General features: G+C 54.2%; 1 protein-coding gene across 3 annotated transcripts in view; it reads left to right on the top strand.

Moving 5' to 3' along the window:
- Positions 1–25,324, top strand: part of OLFM2 (olfactomedin 2) — a 59,215-nt gene extending 33,891 nt beyond the window's left edge. For all 3 annotated transcript variants that reach the window (XM_070623708.1, XM_070623707.1, XM_070623709.1), the window contains exons 2-6: positions 20,186–20,335; positions 21,957–22,103; positions 22,351–22,570; positions 22,910–23,016; positions 24,207–25,324. In XM_070623708.1, the coding sequence (XP_070479809.1) occupies positions 20,186–20,335; positions 21,957–22,103; positions 22,351–22,570; positions 22,910–23,016; positions 24,207–24,884 (1,302 nt within the window). In that variant the 3' untranslated portion in view covers positions 24,885–25,324. The remainder of the gene's footprint in view (positions 1–20,185; positions 20,336–21,956; positions 22,104–22,350; positions 22,571–22,909; positions 23,017–24,206) is intronic.
- The last annotated feature ends 1,023 nt before the right edge of the window (positions 25,325–26,347 follow it).

Raw genomic sequence — 26,347 nt, forward strand, 5'->3', positions numbered from 1 at the left:
CCATACATGCCCTCCCCATGGCTTGCCTCCTGAGCTCTTTTGCCTTGTGGCACATCTGCGGGGTGTGCTCCTCCCTCCTGTGCTGGGGGTCCCAGAGTAATGGGTTTCCAAGCCAGAGCTGGAGTCGGAGCTGAGAAAACCATGCAAACGCCTTCTCTGCCCCTGGAGTGGGCAGTATTTTTCCATGGACACTGGGGAAGAATAATGATAGGCATTGGGAGATCTCCGTATTGGCCAAGAACCTTCCCCATCTTGCCAGCTGCAGCTTGGGAGGGGAGCCTGGAGGGGAGCCTGGAGGGGAGCCTGGAGGGGAAATGGCAAATCCAGAGAGACCCCAAACCTCCCCATGCCCACGACCTCCCACTGCCACTGGGGACCCTCTCCTTCCTCTCACACGGCCCACCCCACTCCTCCTTCCGACTACTTAAATATTCCAAGGCAGGAAACTCATGAATATTTATAGGGCCTGGCAGTGAGGGAGATAAAAAAAAAAAAAAACAACATTTGGAATTTATGAACCAGGATCCGTCTATAAATAACAGGCCTGTGGCTGATGGGGCTCTTCCCTCACCCACCACATTCCAACTTCAGCTCCAGCCCCAGAGCTACTCTTCCACACACACACGCACATACACATGCATCCACACAGCTTGGCTGTGGACACACAAATCCTCATCTTTCGGTGCCCTGTCACACATGCACACATCTGAACACAGCTGGGCCCACAGACAGGTGTTTGCACCTGCCTGGGGTCTGACCCACTGCCTCCCTTCCACACACTGACACTGACATGCAAAATCTGCCTGCACATGTCCAGGTGGCCTCCTGTGTCCACATTCAGGCAGATACAGACCCTCAGGCTCAGACCAGCACACACAACACACAGTTGCACACAATCACACACACATGGTCCCAGCTCACGACACCCCCCTCCCTGCCCCACGACCCCTCCTTGGGACCTCGGTTTCCTCATCTGCATAAGGGCGATGCTGAGAGCTGTTACCTCATAGCGTTGTGCGGATTTTTAAAAATAACAAATGGATACCAAACGCCTGTTGTGTGCAAGGTACTATTCTAGGTGCTGGCGACACAGCAGTAAACAAAAACAGGTAAAAAAAAAAAAAAAATCCCTGCCTGACATTCTGCAGGAGAAGAAAGATAACACGCAAAATTAATGCATCAGTGATGTAGTGTAGGAAGCTGATAAAGTGGGGGAGGGGTGGGTAGAGCCAGTTGTAGTTCTGACTCTTGCGGGCAGGGGAGTGGTCCGGGAAGCCCTCTTGCAACAATGACATTTAAATAAAGGTTTGAAGGAGGTGGAAGGACTTCCAGGCAGAGAGAAGAGCCAGTACAGACACTCGATAGAGAAGAAGCATGCTGGGGTGTGGCAGGGACGGCAAGGAGGCCTGTGTGGCTGGAGCAGAGTGAGCGAGGAGGAACGTGGAGGAGGGGAGGGCAGGGAGGACAGGGAGGGCAGGGGCAGATCCTGAGGCACCTTGTGGTCCAGGAGGACGACTTTGGTTATTACGCCTGCCCGAGTGAGGTGGGAGCCATGGAGGGTTCTGAGCAGGGGAGGGATGGGACCTGACTCAGGTGCTCACAGGTGCTGCTGTGGGGGGAACAGACTGCAGGCGGGTGAGGATGGGAGCCAGGCACCAGGGCGGAGGCGACTGCACTGGGGAGATGGCTATGGAGAGGGAGAGAAGTGAGTAGATGCTGATTGCAAAGCTGTGAGAGAAAGAGACAATTAAGTTTCTCTAAATGAATGCGTTTCAAGGATTCACTCTTTAATTCCAGAAATCTTTACTGAGCACCTACTGGGTGCCAGACGCTGTTCTGGTTTGAGGACACAGCCATAAACAAAGCAGGAAACATCCCTGCCCTTGGGCAGCTGACAGCCTCATGGAGGAGACAGACAAGAAACCAGATAAATTTTAATGTGGGGTCAAGGGGTAGTGCGTTTTACGCAGAGAAATACAGCAGAGTGAACGTTTGACAGTGATGGGGGATGCATGCGGAGATGGGAGGACTGGGCAGAATTGGGGATGCATTTTGAAACAAGAGCTTCTCTCGGGATTGGCTGACAGATTGCCATAGGTATGTGGAAATGGCAGAACTGGGTGGCTGGGTGTGAATATGAGCTTTGAAGGGACACCCACATAAATACCTTCTTACATTGAATGTTCATTGTTTCCGCCCAGCTTAGGTTGGGCTCCCCAGAAGCAGAGCCTGAGATGGGGGTTTGGAGCACATAGTTAATTGCAAATTAATTGCAAGTAAGAAAGAAGGATTGGGGAGAGAGATGGGTTGACCAGGGGTGACGTCTCAGGTGAATTCCAGACTTGGCCTGATCCAGTGGGTGGGGGCCCACTGGAATGTAAATTGCACTGCATTGTACATTGCACTCTGGGCTCTTGGGCCCCCGCATCAATCAATCATTGGGGTGGGGGACGCCTCCCCGGCATCTCCACAGTTTGCTGGCTCCCAAAAGCCAAGGGCAGGTCTCCAGAAGGTCACGGGTGCTAGCTATGAGCCTCGGCTCTCAGCAACTGTCGGGTGGGTACGCCCAGTCAGTGGAGAGATCTGGGCAGAGCCCCAAGAGTATTTCCTGTACCCCCAGGCCCCAACAAAGAGGGTCATAGGAGCACTGGGCATTTATGCCAATCATAGCATGGATGCCTGGCACCAGAACCTGTTCTCGGCTCTCTCGAGGTGAGAATCAGGCCAACCTGGCACCAGGGCTCCCCTGACACAGCTGAGATCCTTTCTGGATTCATTAACGGCCGGAGCCTCAGCCCTCTGCTTCCCAGGCTTGTCTGGGAATTGCAGGATGGAGCCGAGAGGAAGAGACGCTGCCCGAAGCAGGTCAGAATAGCTCATTTAATCCTCCCGTGGCCCTCTAGGAAGGCACTGATATCATCCCCATTTTGCGGATGTGGAAACGGAGGCACAGAGACGTTAAGTCACTTGCTTGAAGTCACACAGCTAGAAGGGGAAGGAGCCAGGATTTGAACTCAGGTTGTTAGGCTCTGGAGTCTGTGTACTTCAGAGCTACCGTCAACTGACTTAGACCCCACAACCCCTTCAAAACCCAGAGCCGCTGTATCCAGCCTGGGAGGGGAGGGGAAGAAGGGAGAGGAGCTGAGAGAACAGAACAGAGGATGTGTGGAGAGCGGGGGAGAAAGAGGTCGCCTGGAGGACTTGGAGTGTGCAGGAGGCATTCATTCATTCATTCACTCATTCATTCCCTGATGATGCCTGCCTACTCTGTCCAGCATGTGCTGGTGTTGAGGCCACGGTAGGAAAGAAGAAAGACCCAGCCCTGCCCCTTTGGAGCTCACAACCTAGCAGGGCATGCAACATTCACCCAGGCAAGGAAAAGAATGAACTAACTGTCAGAACTTTGTGAGAAGGAAGGGGTAGGGAAGTGTGGAGACACACACAGGAGGGGACCCTGAGCTGTCTGCAGGGATGGGGAAGGCTTCCTGGAGGTGGTGATGTTTCCTCTGAGGCCTGAAGGATGCACAGAGTTTGGAGAGTCCTGGGGTAGCTGGCAGGAGGACGGCAGAGTAGAAAACCAGCGTCTGTACAGCTCCACAGACCTGGGTTCATAATTCCAGCTCTACCACTTAATATACAGAGCAAGCAGCATTACCTTAAAGTTTGAAAAAATTGTACAAATATTTATTAAGCACCTACTGTGTGCCAAGCGCTGTTCTAGGCATTGGGAACATGATAGCGACCAAGACATGAGGAGTTTGCACTTGTACATTTCCCTCCTAATGGGAAGGAGCCACATCAGCCAATAAAGATGTAGGGTATGGTTTCTGTCATGACAAATGCCAGGCAGGGAGAAGGGAACTGAGAAGGGTTTCTTTAAGGGGGTAATCAGGGAAGGCTTCCCTGAGGAGGTGACTTTTAAACTTCGCTCTTCACTGTGGACAAGAAGGATCCAGCATTATCACCCTTCCTTCAAAAGCCTATGGCAGGGGGTGGGGGATGAAATGGGACAGTTGACTCCAGCAAATGCTCCCTAAATGTGTGGCTTGGTGGTTAAGACAATTTTAGAGAGAGGCAGCCTGGGCCCTGAGTCCCATGTGCTGGTCATTTACCTGGTGACCCTCAGATCCATTCCTTGCCTTTCTCTTGTTCTCTGTATCATGAGGAATTGACCCCTGAAAACTACGTTTCCCAGGTTCCCTTGCTCACTGGCTTCCTGTTAGGTTCAGCCAATGGGAGGCCATGGTGGGAGTTTGGAGGTGGGAGGAAGAGAGAAGCCAGGGGATTTCTCCCCCTGTGTTTCTTTGCTGCAGGCAGTGGCCTGGTCTCCTCCCTGGGCTCAGTTCCCAGCTGCCATCCGCTCAGGCAGCCATGATTCCTGCTTGGTGGCCCCAGCTCCTGGGCTCCCGTAACAGCCCTCCTGCCTTTCTCTGAAAATCTTGCAGCTTCTTTCGGTTGCTCTTCTTTTGATCATTTCCCTTCCCCCATTCCCTCTTTGAGCCCTTGTGGCTCCTCGACACCACACCCCCCATATCGAATTCCCTCCATGGAGCATGGCCTCTGTTCCCTTAACAGACTGATGGCAGGTCAGGCGCTGCCACTTGACTTTTCCTCCCTGACTTCCAGTTTATAAGCCCCCCAACATCACATAGCTGTTGAGAGGTGGATGGAAACAGTACCCTCAGTAGCTGACCTTACACGGTTTTTGCTACGTACAGTCTGAAGCTCTGTGCACACAGGCACTCATTTACCTCCACCACAATCCTAAGAAGTGGGTGCTGCTGTTAGCTCTGTTTTGCAGATGGGGAAACTGAGGCACAGTGAGGTTCAAGTCACTTGCCCAAGGTCACAAAGCTGGGAGGTGGCCCCAGGAGGCACTCCCTGGCCCATGGGCCGTGTTGGCAAGTTGGTGACAGTGCTAATCATTACATGTGGAGCTGGTCCCTGGCAAGTGTGAGGGTGGAGGTGATGCTGAAATTCCTTCTCAGATGGACATAGGTGCCGGCGACCACAATGCACGCTGATTGAAGGCCCTTCTGGGACCCAGTGCCTGGTGGAACAATCTTCAGGCTCCTGCTGGCTCCTGTCCCAGCCCTGGAGGAGAGGGGGCAAAGCGCTTCTCTCTGGCAGCTTTGCTTGGAGCAGCTGCTCAACGCTTAGCCGGGATCGATTTCCCGTCCATTCTCCCTAACAAAAGGGCTCTGGTGACCCAGGTGGCTGTCACTGCCCCCTCCCCTCCAAGCGGAGGATGTGCCTCACGGCCGGAGCTGTTTTCTGCCTTTGAGATTCATTTCTTTGAAAGCTCTGGAAAACTCCAAAGGATGGGCTGAGTCAGCCCTCAGCGTGCTGGCCTGGAGCTCGCCGATGGATTTCTCTGCCTCTCTGTCTTGCCCTGGCCAGTCCACCCTCCATAAGCTTCCTGACCAGATCCTTCCACCCCCACACATGGTTATGGGCTGAACTGTGTCCCCAAAATCGTATGTGGAACTCCTCACCCCTAGGGCCTCAGAATGTGGCTGTATTTGGAGACAAGGTCTTTAAAGAGGTAATTAAGGTAAAAGAGGTTACTAGGGTGGGCTCTAATCCAATAGGGCTGGAGTCCATATGAGAGGCGGTTAGGACACAGACACACAGAGGGACGACCCCGTGAGGACACAGGGAGAAGACGGCTGCCCATAAGCCAAGGAGAGAGGCCTCAGGAGAAACCATCCCTGCCCACACCTTGATCTTGGACTTCCAGCCTCCAGAATGGTGAGGCAGTAAACTCCTGTTGTTTAAGCCCCCAGTCTGGGGTTCTTCGTTACGGCAGCCCCAGCAAATGCCTACACAAACCCTTCGTGGCTTCCCACCCCGTCAGGGTGAACTTGAGTCCATCACTGAAGACCCTTCCTGATGAGGGTCGTGGTCAGAGTCATGGTTCTCTCAAAAGAGATGAGTGGAGAGAACTCAACAAAATGATGATTTTCAGAGGGGTGGGCCTGTTCTCTGCTGAAGATCCCTGAGGTCAGCAACTGAGAGGAGCTGTTGCCACCCCCGGGCCTCAGAGAAGGGCCTGTAGCTGTAGGAGGGGGCACTGGTTTGCTGTGGCTGCCATAACAAAATTCCACAGACCAGGCAGCTTTAAACAACTGACGTTTAACTTCTCACCGTTCTGGAGGCTGGAAGTCCAAGATCAAGGTGTCAGCAGGGTTGGTTCCTTCTGAGGCCTCTCTCCTTGGCTCATGGGCAGCCATCTTCTCCCTGTGTCTTCACGTGGTCTTCCCTCTGTATGTGTCTGTGTCCTGATCTCTTTATAAGGGCACCAATCCTATTGGTTTAGTGCCTACCTGAATGACCTCATTTAATCACCTCTTCATTTCTTTCTTTATTTTTTTGGTGAGGAAGATTGGCCCTGAACTAACATCTGTTGCCAATCTTCCTCTTTTTTGCTTGAGGAAGATTGTCGCTGAGCTATTATCTGTGCCAGTGTTCCTCTACTTTGTATACAGGACGCTGCCACAGCATGGCTTGGTGAGCGGTGCTAGGCCCGGGATCTTAACTGGTGAACCCACGGGCCACTGAAGCAGAGTGTGTGAACCCAACCATTACCCCACCGGGCTGGCCCCCTAATTACCACTTTAAAGACTGTGTCTCCGAATACAGTTACGTTCTGAGGTCGGGTGGGGACACAACTTAGCCCATGACAGGGGAGATACCCAAAGGAGCCACCGGCTTCAGGAGAAGAACAGCCATAGTGGAACGAATGACTGCTTGGCAGGAAGGGAACGAGAGGAGTAAATACCCCCCACTCTCTCTCCTCTGCCCCCCAGTCTCCTGGGACGGCTCTCATTGGCCGGACTCCATTGGAAACTGGAAGGCAGGGGATCCTGGGAGGTGTGGGCTGCGAGGATGGCCTCCCGGAGTGCAGAGTGGATGGAGAAGTGGAGAGAAGAGATCGGGAGAGGCAGACAGAATATTCCGGCTCACCTTCCAGCTCCCCGATTTGAGCTTCAACTCCTCATTGTAACATTTTTAGGGGCGCCGTACCTCTTTCTTCCAGAGTGGAGCCCGCATGAGGGCAGGGGTCTCTGCCCGACTCGTGTGCTGCTGTGTCCTCCAGCCCAGCACATAGTAGGTACTCAGTAAATATCTGTGGAGTGTACAGATGCTCTCTCCCCTTCAGGCCTTTGGAACCTTCTCCTCTTCACCCTACTGACTCCTGCACATCCATCTCTCTGTTTAGCTATTGCTTCTTCCAGAAGGCTGTCCTTGCACCCTCAAAACCAGGTTCCGTAGCCGGCCTCTGCTCTCTGGCGCCCCGCGCTGCCCCTATCACACTTGTCACACCGTTTATAATCGTCTCCTCCTTTCTCTTTCAAAATCAGCTCACTTAACCCTCAAAACACCAGTGTGAGCATCACCCTCCTCCCCTTTGAGAGACGAGGAGACTGAGGCACAGAGAGAACGAATAACTTGCCCAACGTAACGCAGAGCCAGGATTTAAATGCAGACCGTCTGGTCTCCAGATATCAGGCTGCCTTTTTGTGTTCGCTGTCGGCACTCACTAGCTTATTTTTATTCCATCGTCAATTTTATTGCTCTCACTTGTATATTACATTGCCTGTGTTAAGCTACTTGAATATATTAACAACAACCTCAGTGACATCAGTACTATTCTTAGCCCCAAACTACAACTGGGGAGACGGAGGCCCAGGGTGGTTAAGTCACCTGCCCAAGGTCACACAGCAGAGCTGGAATTTGAACTCAGGCGACCTGGTTCCAGAGTGGGTGCCCATCAACGATCATGTTGGGTTGCCTCGCCTCGGCTAGGGGAATTGAATGACTTAGAGACTCATTTCTTTGAAACCCTGGGATGTGTGGCAAAGATGCCGCCAGATGATAAAAGGTTTGGACTCCAGATTAACTTTCCACCCCCAAGGGCACACACGGAGCCCATAGAAGTGGGTTTTCAGGCAGTGCTGGCACCTGGCTGTCCCTGTGACTTATTAGCTGGTGGGTTAGTCCCCTGTCACCGTCTGGCCATGCCGTCCAGCCTTCGAGGCCTCTCTCCCTCCCTCCAGCCCCCGCCTGGGACCCTCACAGCAAACACCCCCATTTTGTGCAGGGGCGTCCATGGCCATCGGCGTGAAATGCCTCAGCCAGCCACGGAAGATAAATTTCCCCCATGACGACCTTTTCCACACGCCGACGGATTGATTTCGGAAATCCATCTCCAGCCACTACGCCCAGCCCCGGCCCCCACCGCGGGCGCTGATGGCTGCAAATTTATGCCCAGGCCAGAAATTGAATTCCTGTAAGTTGAGGGGACTGTCGGAAAAGCTCACCCAGGCTCATTTTTACTTCTGACAAACTTCAGGCAAGAGATGAAACCTGGGCCAGTGTCTTCCAGCAACAGCGACCGTGGTGGCAGGGAAATGACCTCACTGTGGGCATTTTTCTTACATCCTCTGACTTCACCTCGGCCTCCCAGGGCCGAGAGATCAAAAGCAGCGAGACCCACAGGGCTGCGTGGTTAAAGGGGATTCCCATTTCTGACCAGCTGATGTCAGAAGAGGGGCATGCTCTGTGTACCTAAAGGCAAGCCTTTTGGTCCCCCTGACAAATATTGATCCATTCAGAGGGAAGGGAAGTAAAGCTTCTAATTCATCTCCATCACCAGCCAGGCCCCTGCACCAGCTCGGTCTCGGCAACTTTGCGAGGTTCTAATTAAGCTTCCTTGCATTGGGCATCAAAGTTTGGATAATTTCAGAACCCCTCGGCCCCACTCCACCCCCTGCCAGAGACCCGGAGGCCAGGGAGGGAGAAGCAGAGATATCAAGTGATAGCTCTGGGAAGGAAGAAACCCCATCTTGCTAGAAAGATCTCTCTTGCTTGCCTTGAAAAATGACACATCTGATGCAAATGTAGCTGCTTCTCTTTGGTTCAAAAGCTCCTAAATATTAAAGAAATGAATCCTTGATGTCTACAAAGGAAGGATCAAAAACGAACCTTTCTGAAAAGAGAAGAGCTTTTATTTCACTGTGAACTTTTCTAGATCTAGCCTCTGGCAGCGATGCCTCCAGAACACGGAGTGCGGGAGGGTGAAGAAATAAATGCCTGCCATTCATGTATTCACTCATTCAGGAAGTGTCTGTGAGGCAGCTCCCGCATACCAGGCATCGGGCTGTGAGCCAGGGAAGCTGCAGGGAGAAATCAGGACCTGGTTCCTGCCCGCACAAGGCGGTGCAGCACTAGTCCCTGGCCACTAGTCCTTAAAACTGGCAAGGTCATCAGAACCAAAGAAAGACTGAGAAGGTGTCACAGACCAGGAGAGATTAAGGAGACGTGACGACTAAATGCAATGTTGGGTCCTGGATGGGATTCTGGACCAGAAAAAGGACACGAGTGGAAAAATGAGGGAAATCCTGTAAAATCTGGAGTTTAATAATAGTGATGCCCCAATGTTGGTTTCTTAGTTGTGACAGAGGTACCAGGGGGAATGTAAGATGTTAACAACAGGAGAAATTGGGTTTGTGGCATATGGGAGCTCTTTATCCTGTTGTCAAAACTTCTCTGTAAATCTAAAATTATTCCAGAATAAAAAGCGTACTTTCAAAAAAGTCCACAGGGGACGTGGAACAATTCCAGAACAGTGCCGGTTCTGTGAGTTGATCTAAAAGCTCCCGGTGTCTGGGAACTCACTGTGTCATTGACTCTTGACATGTCTCATCATCCTGAACAACGACCTTGTGAAGCCTGGACATTATGATCCCAACTTTTAGATGAGGAAGCAGAGAGGTTAAGAAAGGCACAGAGGGGTTAAGCTACTTGCCCAATATCACACAGGGAGGAGAAGATCAGAATTTGGACCCAAGCAACCCAGGCTGTTAAAATCTACAACAATTGAGGCTGGCCCAATGGCGCAGCAGTTAAGTGCACACATTCCGCTTTGGTGGCCCGGAGTTGGCTGGTTCACATCCCAGGTGCTGACATGGCACCGCTTGGCAAGCCATGCTGTGGCAGGCGTCCCACATACAAAGTAGAGGAAGATGGGCATGGATGTTAGCTCAGGGCCAGTCTTCTTCAGCAAAAAGAGGAGGATTGGCAGCAGATGTTAGCTCAGGGCTAATCTTCCTCAAAAAAAAAAAAAAATCTACAACAACCTGTTCGTGCACAGGTATTTATTGAGAAGCTACTCTACCTCTTAGGGGCTGACTAGAGAAACCGAACTCTTCTAGGCCTTTCAGGGATTTTAATCCAGGGAAGCGGTTACAAAGATGATGGAAGAGACGAGAAACTAAACAGAGGATGGAGATGAACCTCAGAGATTAGCAACAGCAGAGAGCCTCTATCCCCTGAGGACCGGGGTCAGATAGGAGAGGTGGTATAAATGGGGCCCAGGAGCAGTGGGAGCTGAAGCCACAGAGGTGATGGAGCCGCTGCCAGAGCACAGGAGGCAGAGAAAGGGGGGAAATACCCCTGCTTCTCCCTTTCTGCCGCCCTCGGATCGTCCATGAACACTTCCCATTGGCTGAACCTTCCTGGAAGCCAGAGGGCAAAGGAGTGTGGGAAATGTAGTTCCCAACCTTAGAGAGCAGGGCATGGAGGGAAAGGGAATGGAAAATTCAGCAGGCAAGCAGCTTACACTTCAGTGTGTGTGTGTGCGCGCGTGGCAGGGGGTCGGGGCAGGGGATGGATTCAATCCCCATTTTACAAACAACAGAGGCAAAGTGATCTGCTTAGGAACTCAGAAAGAAGAAGCAGCAGGTCCAGGATGTGAACATTTATTGTGGTTCAATCTTGTCCGGTTCTTCTGAGGACCAGTGAGAAATGAGCTGCAAGCACTTAGAATAGGGCCTGGCTCACAGGATGTGCTCCCTGCGTGTTAGCTCTCATTGATGACGGTGATAGTAATTGTTGTCATTGCTGCGATGCTAAAGGACCTCCCTGGGCATAGAGCTGCCACATCGCACTGTCACAGGACTCTGTGTCTGTGGGGGTGGGGTATTAAAATGCCAGAGGGGCATTTAAGCGGGGCGCAGCGGGGGACAACCTGGAACCAGAGCACCCCACTCTGCTGAGGCCCGAGTAGGTTTTCCCCACGTGGACGGGGAGGGGGAGAGCAAAGAACACAGCATGGACAAAGGTCCAGAGGCAGGAAAAGGGGAACTGAAATAACCATGTGGGTCGAGATAGGAGAGCAGTGAGGCGAGCATTCAGCCAGACCCAACGGGGCGGGACTGGTCATTGTGTCCAGGTGACCTTGAGCTTTATACTGAGGGCCCTGGGAGCCACGAATGGTCTGCTGTGGGAGCGACACATCTGGCTTCTCTGGGGGGAGTGGATCAGAGGGCAAAAGGCTTGGGGCCAGGCTTCTCCGGAGGGAAGCACTCTTCTCCCCGACCCTGGGCACAGTGGCTAAGAGCGAGGACTTGAGAGCATGATGGCCCGGGGTCCAAATCCCGGCTCGGACACTTACCAGCTCTGTGAGTTTGGGCAACTGACGTTCCTCTCTGTGCCTCAGTTTTTCCATCTGTAAAACGGAGCTGGCGTTGGTACCTGCCTCCCTGGGAGAGGGCAGACGACAAGGGCTTAGTGTTTGTAAAGCAGCTCAGAAGAGTGGCTTCGTCCTCTGTGGCTGCGGTAACAAAAATGCCACAGGCTGGATGGTTCAGGCAACAGACTGATTTCTCACAGTGCTGGAGGCTGGAAATCCAGGTCAAGGCAGACTCGGCGTCTGGGGAGAACCAGATTCCTGGGTCATAGACAACATCTTCTCGCTGCGTCCTCACAGGGCAGAAGGGTTCAGGCAGGCAGCTCTCTGGGGTCACTTATAAGGACACTAATCCCACTCTCAAAGGCCCCGCCTCCAAATACCACTGCATCGAGGGGTAGGTTTCAACATATGGATTTTGGTGGAGGCAGAAAGATTCAGCCTATAGCAAAGAGCGAGCTCTGTAAGTGTTAAATCCAATATGAAAACTCGGTGGGAGGTGCTGGGGCCTGGCGCTCTCCTCCATCGGTTCCCGTGACTTTTAAGCCCTTCTCTCTGCTGACAGCACCCAAATGCGTTTCTCTAGCCACGCCCTCTCTGCTCCTCTCCCCCGCCTCTGACGTAACATTTCCACCTGGATAGGGTCAGAAGCATCATGAAATGAATGTGCCTTCAGGCTGGACTCGATTTCCTTCTCCCCCCAGATCTGCTCCTCCCCCACTCCCCGTGGGCTCCTCCTCCAGCCTTCTTCATCTCAGTAAATGGAGTCATCCTTAAGTCCCTTCTTTCCCATCCCCCCCACACCTGGTCCCTCAGATCCTGTGGGCTCTGCCTGTAAAACATGGGACTCCACCCATTTGTTTGTCCCCATTACAGCTACCCTGGTACAAGCCCTCATCAGGACTCAGCTGGGTGACTATGGGGTTGGGCAGCACATTCAAAGGCCCTGGGGTGGCTCGGGGATGATTGAGGATCTGAAAGGAGACCCGTGAGACTCAGGAGGTTCAAGTGGGAGTTTGTTTCCTCCAAGAAGGCTCTCCTCAAAGGAGGTGTTCTTGAGCGTGGGGGCCTGGGGGACGTGCACTTTCTCAAAGCAAGCTTGTCTGATGACTGGCGCAGCCCTTGCATGAGAATTTGTAGCCTCGATGCGGATCCCTGTCCATGAACCCCACTCTTAGGGCTGTCTACACGGATCCCTGGTGGTTCCAGCACAGTCTGGCCACCCTCAGAGGGAATTAACTGTAAATTCTCGCATGAGGCAAGCCTTCAGCACACCTTCCCTGGACTCTGGGGAGGGAAGTCAGCCAAACTCGGAGACCTGTGTCTCTCCCCACCTTTCCCAAGAAAGTCTGTTTCACTGATTATTGGTCCACAATGGCCCTGGGACGGCAGAGTCTAAGATATCCTGGAACATAAGTACGGCCTGGACCGGGGCTCACGGGGTGCTGGGGGCCTTCTGTTGAGGCTTGAGGGCCTTCAGAGGGTGAGAGGATGGGGCCGGCCCAGTGGCGCAGCAGTTAAGTTCACATGTTCTGCTGTGGCAGCCCGGGGTTCACTGGTTTGGATCCCGAGTGCAGACATGGCACCACTTGGAACGCCATGCTGTTGTAGGTGTCCCACGTATAAAGTAGAGGAAGATGGGCACAGATGTTAGCTCAGGGCCAGTCTTCCTCAGCAAAAAGAGGAGGATTGGCAGCAGATGTTAGCTCAGGGCTAATTTTCCTCAAAAAACAAAAAGCAGAGGGTGAGAGGTTGTGCTGTGCTGGGGAGCCTTTCAAGGCAAGATGGGTTAACTGTGTTGGGAGGGGATGAATGAATGAATGAATGAATGGACTTGCATTGCCCCTCCGTTCCGGCCCCTCTCCTGGCCATGGGCTCTCACAGGCAAAGCCCCCGTGGCTCAGGCTGAGGGAGGCCCCGGTTCCCTGTCTTGGCGCGGGGAAGCTGACATCTTCTTTAAGGTCTGTCAAGCTTATCACTCAGGGATTTGCCTAGTGCCTTGAGGTCTGACAGGGCAGCCTGCTATTATCTCAAGCCCTCCAGAGGGACGCGGCCTCCGTCACGGCTCAGACGTGGCAGACAAGCATGTCCCTGATCATTCATCACAGCCCTTGTGCCTTCCCGGCACTCAGAGAGAAGCCACGGCCGCCTCGGAGCCTGCCGGGCGCCCATCTGCAGCCAATCTGAGAGTATTTCTCCCTGGGAGAGACGGAGGCCGGTCGGGTGGCAGAAGGGGAAACGTACAGTGGATCCGTGAAGATGTTTGCTCTCTCTCCCCCCGGCCGATGAGCGAACAGTCATTCAGCAAACATTCACGGGCCAGGCCTGGGGGATTCAGCGATGAGCAAACTCCCCACCCCCATACTGTCTCCTGTGCGGGGGGCGGAGGCAGGCTTTGAGCCAGTGGCCACACCTGTGAGGTCCTCTGGCCATTCTGATCAGGGCTCGAAAGAGGACACAGGAGATGTGGCATGGTGGTGTAGACTGTGGAGCCAGATGGCCCATGTTCGAATCCTGGCTCCACCACTTACAGCTGGGATGTTCTGAGCAAAAGAAGTGATCCCTTCCCCCGCCGCCGAGTTTCTTCACCTATCAAAGGCGGATAGTGACTGAGCCTTCCTCCTAGCATTGTGGTGACAGGTAAATTGGTAAAAACATGAACAGTGCTTAGAACTAGGCTCAACATATAGCAAGAAATAGAAGTATTAGGGAAAAAAGCACAAGATGCCTTGCGAAGGTGGGGGGTCCCATAGGGCAGAAACAGGGGACTGCTTTTAGAAGAGACATTTAGAGACCTTTAGGCTTGAGCCCCGGGGATGAGGAAGCGTTAGCCCAGCCGTGAGACAGGGCGAGAGTGTTGACCGCAGAGGGTCCAGCTGGTGCGAAGGCGCGGAGGTGGGGAAAGCACGGTGTCCAGGAAGAGTGAGGCGGACTGTAGTATGCCAGAGAGAACATGGCAGCGGGAGCCTTGTTGATTGCCTGGCAAATGAAACGGGACTCCCCCTACCAAATTCTGTCAAGGACAGGAAGCCAGCTGAGCCACCCGGACATGGGGAGGGAGCAGGCATCTCTGTCCCTCTTCCGTGGGGCTCGGCTCCCTCATTCCCTTCTCTCCGATGTTGGACTTTCTGTGACGCTTCCTCATCCTGCAGCCTCAGCCCCAACTCCACAGGACTTCCATCGATCCTTCCAGATCGTCTCAATTCAGCGCCTGCACCGACCTCTAGCCATTTTGACTTCAGGAAGTTACTAAACTGACTTCCAACTGTTAGTAATAGTAACAGTAATAGCAAACGCTTATAAAGCGCTTGCTACACGCTGATGACTGTCCTAATTGCTCCTGCGTATATTATTAACTCATTCAAGCTTCTCAGCATCGCTGTGAGGTTGGTACAGCTTTTGTGTCCATTTTACAGATGAAGAAATGGAGGCACAGAGAGGTCAAACGACCTGCCCGGGTCACACAGCAAGTGGGTGGCTGAGCCAGGATATAAACTCAGGCAGCCTGACCCCAGGACACTGCCCTGAACCGTCTGGCTCTACTCTACCATCTGAGTCGGAATAAGAATCATCCAGAGGAAACGAGTCATTTCTATCGTAAGGACATTGTCTGGAAAGATTCGGTGACATCACACGGACTCCTTTTTGGGAGGACCGTGGGAGAGATCCTTGCCTGTTTTGGTACCAAAAATAGCGAGCTTTCTCCTGAGCATCTGGCGTGCTTTTGTTTCGGGACACCAAGAACCGCAGAAATGACCAGCTTTGCCTTTTTTGAGTTGGCTGCTCAGAAGCCTGGAGCCAAATATATGGCCCAACCATATGCTGGTCGTTTGAGTTTTTAAGAGATGAGTTTTTCTTAGCCTCATTTCTGGCTCTATGTCCTCCCTTTTCTCCCTTGCAAAAAACAAAAAAAAATTAAGGGATCGAAAAAAATCTTTACAAGACCACTATGTGTTCGTTGTGGAAAACTCAGAAAGTACGATAAGCGTGAAGACAGCGACAAAAATCCCGACTAAGCCCCAATTTTAATGGCTGCGTAGTATTCCCTCCTGTGGGCGCATCTTAGGTTTTGAAGTCAGTCTCCTGGGGTCAGATAACTGGAGGGAAAAAATTCCAGCCGTGCAGTTTTAAACAGCGCTTTAATAAGCATCGTTCTGGCCATCGGGTGCTGGGCCACACGACTTCCCAGAGCGGGATTCTGAGACTCGGATGGGCTGAGCTCGATGCAAATGCAGGAACCTTCAGGCTTCGGCTCTGGTTTGGCAGACTGCCCTCCAGGAACATGTAATTCCCACTCTTGTTTAAGTCGAGCTGTCTGTGGTCTTTTACATATCCTTGTAACACTCTTCAGCAAATCCTCGCTGCAACCAGGCAGGGCACAAATAAATATATAAGCCTCAAGCCACTTCTGCTTCCTGATTAAATTATCCAGCCTCAAACGCAATAATATCCTTGTCTTATTAAGAGGCAGCCGCGGGCGCTCTTTCTGTCGGCTAATCCCCATGGCCTGTGCTGGCTGGCAGGCTGGCTGGCTGCCCCCGGCTCCTGGATCCCTCGGCCCCACCGGGAATTGTTTCTGAACCAAGATGTGGGTGGCTGAGCTGGAGGCTGAGAAGGCTGCTGGGTGTGACAGCAAGAGCAACTTTGCCTGCGTCTCCCTGTCGGTCAATCCTGGACCTGTTGCGGAGTGGCAGCTTCATTGGGGCGACAGCCACAGCCCGAGGATCTGGAAAACCCCAGCCAGGAAAGACAATTGGAGGCCCAGCTCCCTGGGCACAGAGATTCCCCTCTTAGAGCCCGTTAGTGGGAGGATTCAACCCACCACTGGCGGCTCAGCCAAGTGTCCAGCTTCTCCATCGCGTCTGCCACGTCCCAGGGGAGACAGGCCACCCAGTTGGGGGTGTCTGTACCTGGAACGCTCACCTGGGCTCTCACACCTGCCATTTCCTTTTGTATAGACCCTTCTCTAGCCATCGGACTGTGACACCCCCGGCCCCCCAAGAGTGTATGACTTTGGTCCCATCTAAACCCCCTCTGGGAGAGCTGGCATTTGGATTCTCAAACAGTGAGCCTTCCAGAACATTCCACCGGTCCCCGGGGGCATGAACTCGCCTGCGTGTTTGAACTTGAACCCCGACAGGCAACACTCCGGGTCTCCACCATGCCCGAGATTTGGCAGCCAAACCCCAGGCATTTAATTACACGGCCGCAGAGAACACTCGAGCGAGGTGCGCGCGACGCAGACAATTATTTCAGGAAAGCCGCGGAGGCCTCCTCTCCTCGCCACTTAAATCTCGCTTCTCTTTTACAATTCAATATTTCAATTGTTGAGAAAATGGCTTGTTTGCTTCAAAGGACACGCTAGGCAGTGTCGGAAGGAGATGTTAATTATGTTGGACCTGCTTTGTCTCTGCGCCACTGAGGCTCCCCGGGGCTTCTGTCCAAATTGCCAGGGGAGCACCGCGAGGGGAGCACGGGTGGGCTGCTCCATCTTCCATGCGCTGTGTTTTGCTTTTGTTTTGAAAGAACTGGATGTGTTGTGAAAGGCGACAAAGCTGGTTCTGCATTGTCCCAGACCCAAGCGGGGAGGCTGTCTCGGGTCCCCCTTCCTGTCTTGGGTCGGGCTCCCTCAGAAGCAGAGCTGGGGGAGAGGAGTTGAGTGGAAATATCCACCGGGGAGGTGAGTCCCCGAGGAGCCAGTGGGGGAAGTAAGACAGGAAGCGAAGGAAACGCACGCAGGGCGAGCTAACGAGCAGGCGGCGCGGCGGGCACAGGGCCCAGTGGGCTCTCCGGGGAAATTGCAGGCAACGCGCAGCTCCGGGTTCTCCCACCCGAGAGGCAAGGGCCACCTGGACCCCCCCTGCGAGCGAGGAAGGCAGGGAAGGTGCGCGACTCCCTTCCTCCATGGGAGAGATGCAGACCCGTAAAGAGGGGGTTCCCCCAACCTCGGAAGGGTGTGCCTGCGACAGTTGCGGACGGCGTTTATGAATGGTTTGTTTTTCTTATAAATTAGCGGGGGCGTCGGGCTCTTCTGTGTAATGCTATCACTCGCCCCCGTTCCCACAAGCCTGGAAAGGAGGATGTACTGAGTGGGAGCGGAGAAGGCGGGCTGACGGCTGGCGTCTCCGGGGTGGCTCCTCTCTGCGCAGCTCGTGGGACCCGCCTCTGCTGGGCGATCGGGAGCGGCTGCACAAAGGATCCATTATCGGGGGGCTTTGTTTTGCTATAAAACGCTGGGGTTTTATCAGAATTTATTCCGGGCCCAAAGGAATGCATCCTGGAAAGGACCAGAATCTTCCACTTGCCCCCTCTATGGCCACCGCCCGTCAGTGCTCGCAGGGACTCTGCCCCCGTCTCCCGCCTCGGCCCCCCACCGTCTATTCCCCCCACAGCCGCCAGAGGGCGCCTGTGAACCCTTGAGTCAGGTCCTATCCCTTCTCTGTTCAGAACCCTCCATGGTTCCCATCTCACTCAGAGCAAAAACCAAAGTTCTCCCCACAGCCTACAGGCCCTGAACGCACTGCCCTGTCCCTGCCCTGTCCTCCTCTACCCCAGCACTTACCCCCTTGCTTACTCCGCTCCAGCCACACCAGCCTCCTCCATGTTTCCCAAACACACTAGGCACAGCCCAACCTCAGGGCCTTTGCACATACTGTTTTCTTTGCCTTGAACATCCTCAGATATCTGCATGGCTCCCCCCATCACCTCCTTCGGGTCTTGACTCAAATGAATCCTTCTCTTGGAGGCCTTCCCAGGCCACCCTAAAATGGCAACCGCTTACCACTCCCAACACCAGTGTACTCCATCATTTCTTCCTTGCATTAGTTCTCTCTGTGGCACTCATCACTCTTCAAATATTTGATATTTCCTTGTTTATTTTCATGTCTCTCTAACGTACGCTCCTGGAAGAGCTTTTGTTTGTTTCATCCACTGCAGTGTTTTCAACACCCAGAATAGAGCCTGACATGCAGTAGGCGCTTAATAAATATTTGTTGAACAAATGACACCATCAAGCCCTGATACAAACAGAAAGATTGGGACTGTGACTAACTCCAGTATGTTCTGGGGAAGCTGGAGGGCCCGTTCAGGGAGGAGTCAATGCTTCTCGAACAACGTTTCTCAAATCCCTCCAGATACTGATTCACATTTGTGGGGCCAAAAGGGTCCCCTCCTTTCTCCCCTTCTCCTGGCTCATTCAGCCCTCAAGTTGAGCTCACGTTGTGCGGCGCCTCCTCTGAGACCCCCAGATCCCCCTGCACTTTCTTGGAGGCCTTCACTGCAGCGTATCATTCTAGAAGTATCAGCAGGATTATGCGTTTGATATCTATCTCCTCCACATCCATGGGCAGCGACCGGATATGGTTTCCTCACCCCTCTCTTCCCAGCCCCTACCCCAGACTCCATGCCTGGCATAGAATAGGCGAGCACTAGATATTTTCTGATTTTCGTATTTGGAAAACTATGGCCCTCTCGAGTTTCTTGATGCACACTAGCATTTCGAAGGCTCTGATAAGTCCTGCATTAAAGAAACTTGTTTCACCCAGCAATGCATAAACTCATTTGACCACAGCACCCGTTTTCCAGTGTGTCTGGTGACTTGCCACTGTTCCAAGGAGCATGACATGGGAAACACAGTCATAATTGATCCCTGAATTATCTGAGTGGCATAAACTGACTTGAAGTTTAATTTAGGAGGGATCTGAAAATGACACCTTCTGTTCAAGGGCCTGGAAGTCTCTTGAGGATTCTGTCACTCATTGGCCATGACCTTGCCTGGGTTCTCAGGACCAGCGGTTGAGGGGGGATGACAACAGTAAGATTGTACTTAGTGCCTCCTGAGGTATGTCCAGAGTCACCGTGGGCTGGGGAAGCAGAGAGGAAGGTCCAGGTTTAGGGGTCAGTATGAGTGGGTCTATTTCTTTCTTTTTTTTTGGTGAGGAAGATTGGCCCTGAGCTAACATCTGTGCCAATCTTCCTCTATTTTCTATGTGGGACACCACCACAGAGTAGCTTGATGAGCAGTATGTAGGTCCACACCAGGGATTTGAACCTGCGAACCCCAGGCTGCTGAAGCAGAGTGCGCACACTTAACTGCTGTGCCACTGGATGGGCCCCAAGTGGGTCTATTTCTTTTTTTTTTTTTTTGAAGAAGATGATTAGCCCTGAGCTAACATCTGCTGCCAATCCTCCTCTTTTTGCTGAGGAAGACTGGCCCTGAGCTAACATCCGTGCCCATCTTCCTCTACTTTATATGTGGGATGCCTACCACAGCATGGCTTGCCAAGTGGTGCCATGTCCGCACCCGGGATCCGAACCGGCGAACCCTGGGCCGCCAAAGCGGAACGTGCGCACTTAACCGCTGCACCACCGGGCCAGCCCCAAAGTGGGTTATTTCTAATGGTGCATAGGGAGGCAGCGTTGTGTGTGTCAGAACATGTGCAACAGAGTGAATTCCCGTCTCGTGGAAGGGCTCGAATCCCACCATTTCTTGCCATGTTTCTTAACCCCTTGTCCCCCAGTCTTGTCATCTGTAAGATGGGGCTCCCTGAGGAGGGACTGAGATCCGTGCATCGGGCACCCAGCACACAGTCCGGCACTTTCCAGGGGCCCGGCGAAAGGCATCTGTCCTTCCCTGGGCCTCCCATCTCCCCCAGCGGGGGCGGGGCAAATCCCCCACTGGGTTCCTGCCCTCTGACCCCTGACCTCCTGCAGACCCTCTTCCAAAGCCCAGAGGAAGGCTGGCAGCTGTACACTTCGGCCCAGGCACCCGACGGGAAATGCATCTGCACGGCCGTGATCCCTGCTCAGAGCACCTGCTCCCGCGATGGCCGGAGTCGCGAGCTGCGACAGCTGATGGAGAAGGTACGGACCTTCCGGGTTCCCCGGGGAGGCTGGGAAAATCTCCCCTCCCACCCTGCCCTCTGCCCCCGTCCAGGCCGGCTGGGGCCAGGTGGAGCTGTGCAGGTTATTCAGAGCTGGCAGACACCCCGGCTCCCCTCCAGGAGATACTTTAGTCAACATCTGTTTGGGCCTTCTTCCGAGGGGGAGCAGAGCGCTGTGTGGGGACCCAGAGGAAGGAGGACCCCAGGGGAGCATCTTGGTGTCCTGTGCGTGAGCTCTGTCCCCTGTCGTGCACGCCCCACTCAGCCCTTCAGTTCCCCAGAGTCACCTGCTAGATGTTGTGTGGCCCTTGGGGCGGGGTCTCACCCTCCATCCCATGAGACTTACAGAAAGCTTCTCCCCTTCTCATGTCGGTCAATATCAAACGCTCCCCATTCAGTACATCCCCAGTGATGTCTCAGTGCCCTTTATAGATGGACTGCTGTCCCCTGACACCGCCCGGCTGAAGTCCCCCTTAGTCAGCCCTGAGTCGATGTTGAGAGGGACCAGCAACCTCCCACCATCGTCCTATAGAGAGGGGAGCTGAGGCCCGGCAGAAGAGACCCCTGTCGGCGCTGGAGTCTCGCGCCCGTTAACTCTGCCCACGACCCCAGAACTGCTTCCGCCAACGGTTTGGGCCATCCACGCGATGTCCTCTGACTGTGGACAAAGGCTGTAAAGATGTACTGTGGTGTCCAGGATGGGTATCAGGCCGTTGGTTTCTGAGACGGTCCAAGTGTCACGTGAACGGTGGTTCAGGCAGTTGTAGATCTCAGCAAGCGTTCCGTGCTGTCTCTGGGTTCACCTTGGCCAGGTGGAGCCCACCTCAGCCGGGTGGAGGTGGGAGCCAAGGGGGCCTCCGTCTGCGTTAGGAGAGGCCGGGGCGAGGGAATTCAGTTCGCTCAAGTAGCCAACACGCATTTATTGGGCACTGGGGATGGCGCTGTGGACAAGCCAGATGCCGGGTCTGCCTCCGAGGACCCCACCTGAAGGAGGGAGATGAATAAGAACATTCCACATTGTAGTCACAGCTGGGAAGAAAATAACCACGTAAAGGGAGAGAGGGTGAGCCGCTGCTTGAGGCGGGTGGTCAGAGAAGGCCACTCTGAGGAGGTGACACTGGAGCTGAGACCTGAAGAATGAGAAGGGAAGACGAGAGGAACAGCACTCCAGGCAGAGGGACCAGCAACTGCAAAGTCCCTGAGGCGGCAAGGAGCTTAGAGTCTGAGAGACACAGGCGGCTGGTGGGTGGAGGGGGTGAACGTGGAGAGGTGGCAAGCGTGGGGGCAGGACCAGCGCGCGCGGTGTGCAGGAGACAGCGGTGATCCAGTCTTCCTTTTGAAAAGCTCCCTCTGGCTGCTGTGTGGAGAACGGAGTGCTGGGGACAAGGTGGGAGACGAGGTTAGGAGGTGAGAGGTGAGAGGTGACAGTGGCCAGACCAGGCGGGAGCCGACGGATAGATTGGGCATGCCATTGGCAGCTTGCTGGTGAGCCCAGGGGAGAAAGTTGGGGGTGTTTGTCTGGCCTCTGGCCCCGCCCCGGCTCGTCTGTGGCATCCAGGGGGCGAGCGGAGCCTGGCTGTCCCTCACCTTCCCGTTCCTAGGTCCAGAATGTCTCCCAGTCCATGGAGGTCCTCGAGTTGCGGACATACCGTGACCTCCAGTACGTGCGCGGCATGGAGACCCTCATGCGGAGCCTGGACGCACGGCTCCGGGCGGCCGATGGATCCCTCTCGGCCAAGAGCTTCCAGGTGGGTCCTTCTGGGTTGAGGTCAAAGGTCAAGAGAAGAATTGGGATGGGTGCCCATGAGTTCTGAGAGTGGGGTCACATCTGGGAAGGGCTGACGGTTGGCTGGAATCCAGGGTCCAGGATGGACCAACTGTCAAGGGCCAGGTGTGCATCAAAGATAATGGGTGAGGTCATGGGTCAAGGTTTGGGGTCAGGTCTGGGTCAAAGATCAGGGGTCGGGTTCAGCGAGCATTCCACCTTGGTGGCAGGAGCTGAAGGACAGGATGGCGGAGCTGCTGCCCCTGAGCTCGGTCCTGGAGCAGTACAAGGCGGACACGCGGACCATCGTGCGCCTGCGGGAGGAGGTGAGGAATCTCTCCGGCAGCCTGGCGGCCATCCAGGAGGAGATGGGCGCCTACGGGTACGAGGACCTGCAGCAGCGCGTGATGGCTCTGGAGGCCCGGCTCCATGCCTGCGCTCAGAAGCTGGGTATGCCTTGACCGTTGACCTTGACCCCTGACCTCCACACTCAGCCCTCATACCACCTTTGTGCCCAGAACTGGACACAGTTTTGACCTGTAACTTCTAAACTAGGACCCTTGACCTCCCTCCCCAAGGTGAAAAATAGACCCAGAAGCTGGAAATGGCCTTGACTCTTGACTTCGAGTCCCTCATCCCCAACGTAACTATCTTGGGACCAGATTTCTGGATCCTCCCTCACCCCTGGCCCCAGCTCTTCCCAGTTTGATCGCACCACCTCACCCTTGCCTGCCTCCCTCGGGCTCTTTCCATCCCCCACCCTCATCCCGCCCTCTTCCTGCCTCCCAGGCTGTGGGAAGCTGACAGGGGTCAGTAACCCCATCACTATTCGGGCCATGGGGTCCCGCTTCGGCTCCTGGATGACCGACACGATGGCGCCCAGTGCAGATAGCCGGGTAAGTAACTGCCTGCCCCAGTGATCAGAGCCTCAGGGAGACAGCTTGTGGCTGCCCATAGGTGCCCAGCGATGTCACATCAACGATTCTCCTGTAGGGTGAAGTGTCCTAGGATCTCCAGGGCCCTGGGATCTCCCCTTGACTATCTAGTGACAACCAAGTGACTAAGGACATTTCAGCCCTGTGATTCCCCAAGTCTATTGACCGCCAATGACTGTACAGAGACTAATGGTTCCTAGTGCTACTGACCAGCTCCCCGTGACCAATGACCTCTAAGTAATTACCAATGACCAGTACCTTCCCAAAGACTAGAACTTACTCGCACTGCTCAGTGACCTTTGGACCTCTAGTGGCCTCCAATGTTCATGGTGGCCCATCACTTTTGACCCACAGGAATCCTCCGCTAACTGCCCAGTGACTATCCTAGTGACTGACATGGGTTACCAGGTGGCCACTGAGTACCATAGATTAGAGATTCGTGACTAGCCACCTCCTCACCATGATCTGTGGCCTCCCAGGGATTATCGTGGTTCAACTAAGTGGTTAAGAGCTTGGGTTTGGCAATCAGCCTTGGGTTTGCATCCCGCCTCCCCCAATCCTTAGCCAGGGAACCTCGGGCAGGTTCCTTAACGGCCCTGAGGCTCAGTTTCCTTCTCTTCAAGGTGGTTGTGATAATGTTGGCATTAAAGCTTTTCAGATGCTTAGCCCAATAACCAGCACTAGTAAAGGCACTCACAAATGCTAGTTAACATGGAGACAGTGAGCAATGATGACAAAGAAGATGCTGATGACAGGCCTGGTCACCTTGTGGTTGCAGGGGTAACCCGTGGGCAATGAATTCAAGTGACTTCTTATCACTCAAGGGCTGCCCAATGACAACTAAGCATCCAAGATCCAGGGGCCAGTGAATTCTGAGGCCCAGTGAGTCACAGGCACGGTGGTGTCCCCTGATGCTTAGGCATCAAGCACTGTCCACTTAGTGTCTGCCTTAAGACCAATGGCACTCCTGGACCCAGTAGTCCCAGTGGCTGGGACTATGATTGGTCATGAATGGCCACTGGCTGCTCCATGACGGAGTAACGGCCACTTAGTGACTGTTGATCCTAATGACCGTGGGCGATTCCTGAGTGGTCACTGGGTTCTTTGGGTCACCGGCAGTGGTCCCGCAGTGACCAGCGCCTCTCCCGTAGGTCTGGTACATGGACGGCTATTACAAGGGCCGGCGAGTCCTGGAGTTCCGCACCCTGGGGGACTTCATCAAAGGCCAGAACTTTATCCAGCACCTGCTGCCGCAGCCGTGGGCAGGCACGGGCCACGTGGTGTACAACGGCTCCCTGTTCTACAACAAGTACCAGAGCAACGTGGTGGTCAAGTACCACTTCCGCTCGCGCTCTGTGCTGGTGCAAAGGAACCTCCCGGGGGCCGGCTACAACAACACCTTCCCCTACTCGTGGGGCGGCTTCTCCGACATGGACTTCATGGTGGATGAGAGTGGGCTCTGGGCCGTGTACACCACCAACCAGAACGCGGGCAACATCGTGGTCAGCCGGCTGGACCCGCACACCCTCGAGGTCGTGCGGTCCTGGGACACTGGCTACCCCAAGCGCAGCGCGGGCGAGGCCTTCATGATCTGTGGCGTGCTCTATGTGACCAACTCCCACCTGGCCGGGGCCAAGGTCTACTTTGCCTATTTCACCAACACGTCCAGTTACGAGTACACGGACGTGCCCTTCCACAATCAATACTCCCACATCTCCATGCTGGATTACAACCCCCGGGAGCGGGCGCTGTACACCTGGAACAACGGGCACCAGGTGCTCTATAATGTCACGCTCTTCCACGTCATCAGCACCGCTGGGGACCCCTAGGGCTGCCATGGCTCAGGCCGCCACCCCAGGGCGTCCTTTCTGAGCCTGTGCCCCTTCAAGCTTATCTTTGTCTGCGTCCTGCCCTCTCTCCCTTTCCGCCTTGCCCAGCTCTCATTCCCTGCCTATTTCTATGGGTGTGTTTTCTCAACGTTGTCTCTTCTCCTTTATCGACCTCTGATTTTAATACGCCACTTCTTTCTCGTTCTGCCTTTTTGTGGCTGGCCCTCTGTCTCTTTTTATTGATCTGACTCTCCAGCTCCCTTTCCCTGTCTCTGCCTGTCTGTCTGTCTCTCTCTTCCCACCCATTCCCCTCTCCCTCTGTCCGCACCCCCCTGCCCCGCTCCCCCTCCAAGGAGTTGAGTGCATGGATCTGCCCTTTTTTTTTTTAATTTACATCTTTTCTTTCCGGGTTGCTGGAATAAACGGGACCTCGGACATTTGATGCTTGGTGGCTGTGTGTGTCCCGAAGGGGCAGAGGCGGTGGTGGCAGAAGGCAATCACAGCCTGGGACCCATCTCAGCGGGGCCCCCCTGTCCCATGCCACAGGCTTTGTGAATGGGGGCGCAAGCCCAGCCTGGGGGGCGGGCGGGGGGCATGGCGGGGCGAGCCCTTTGGGAAGCCAGGCGAGGAGACCCAGTCCGAAGTCATTTCGGTTGAAAACAATTCGTTGAAAAGCAATTTGACCCAAACAACTGAGAATTCTATCACAACGATGAAAATTGGCCTCAAATGAATATTCTCCGTCACTGGTTTTTCTACTCATTGATCACTCTGGCGTGTCGCTGAGCCGTCTGGCAACTTTTTAAATAGGTTTTTAACAATTTGGCTGCTTTCAAAAATTTGGGTAGGAGAGGGTAGGACACAGTAGAATTTTTCCTTGTTCTTCTCTTTTTGCTTTGTAATTTCAAAATGACTTTAAATGAGGCACAGCTGTTCGGAGTTAATAACAGAAAGCTAGGAACAGCCTGAAGGTGGGCTGGGTGCCTGCTGTTGAACACACCCACACTCCGTGCCTGGGGCTCATTAGCTGCACGGGGCTGGGGCAGGGGTGGGCCCCCGAACCGGGGACCCTGGGGACTGGAGCTCCTGGAAGGAAAGGATGGCCGGGCTGGGAAGAATCAGAGGCAGGAAGAGGAGTGAGAGGGAGTCGGGAAGACACTGAACAAGTAAACAGAGGCCACATCCTGGGGTTCCTGGTGCTGCAACTAAGGGAGGGGGGTCTGGCAGTTACAGAAGGAGAAGAAAATGAGGACTTGACTTTAGCCGGGTCCCTGGTGGCCACAGTGGGAGGAGGCACCTGGTGGTTGGGAACAAACGTAGTGCTGACCAGCACCCCCATATTCACCCCAACTCACAGCCCCGTGAGAAGGAACATTGTGCCAAGAGCCCCACCGGCCTAGATGCCACCCGGCTGCGGCCACAGAGGAGGGAGACCTGCCCCTCTGGGAGGACATCCCCCCCTG

Source organism: Equus przewalskii, chromosome 6 (assembly GCF_037783145.1).
Source record: "Equus przewalskii isolate Varuska chromosome 6, EquPr2, whole genome shotgun sequence".
NCBI lineage: Eukaryota > Metazoa > Chordata > Mammalia > Perissodactyla > Equidae > Equus > Equus przewalskii.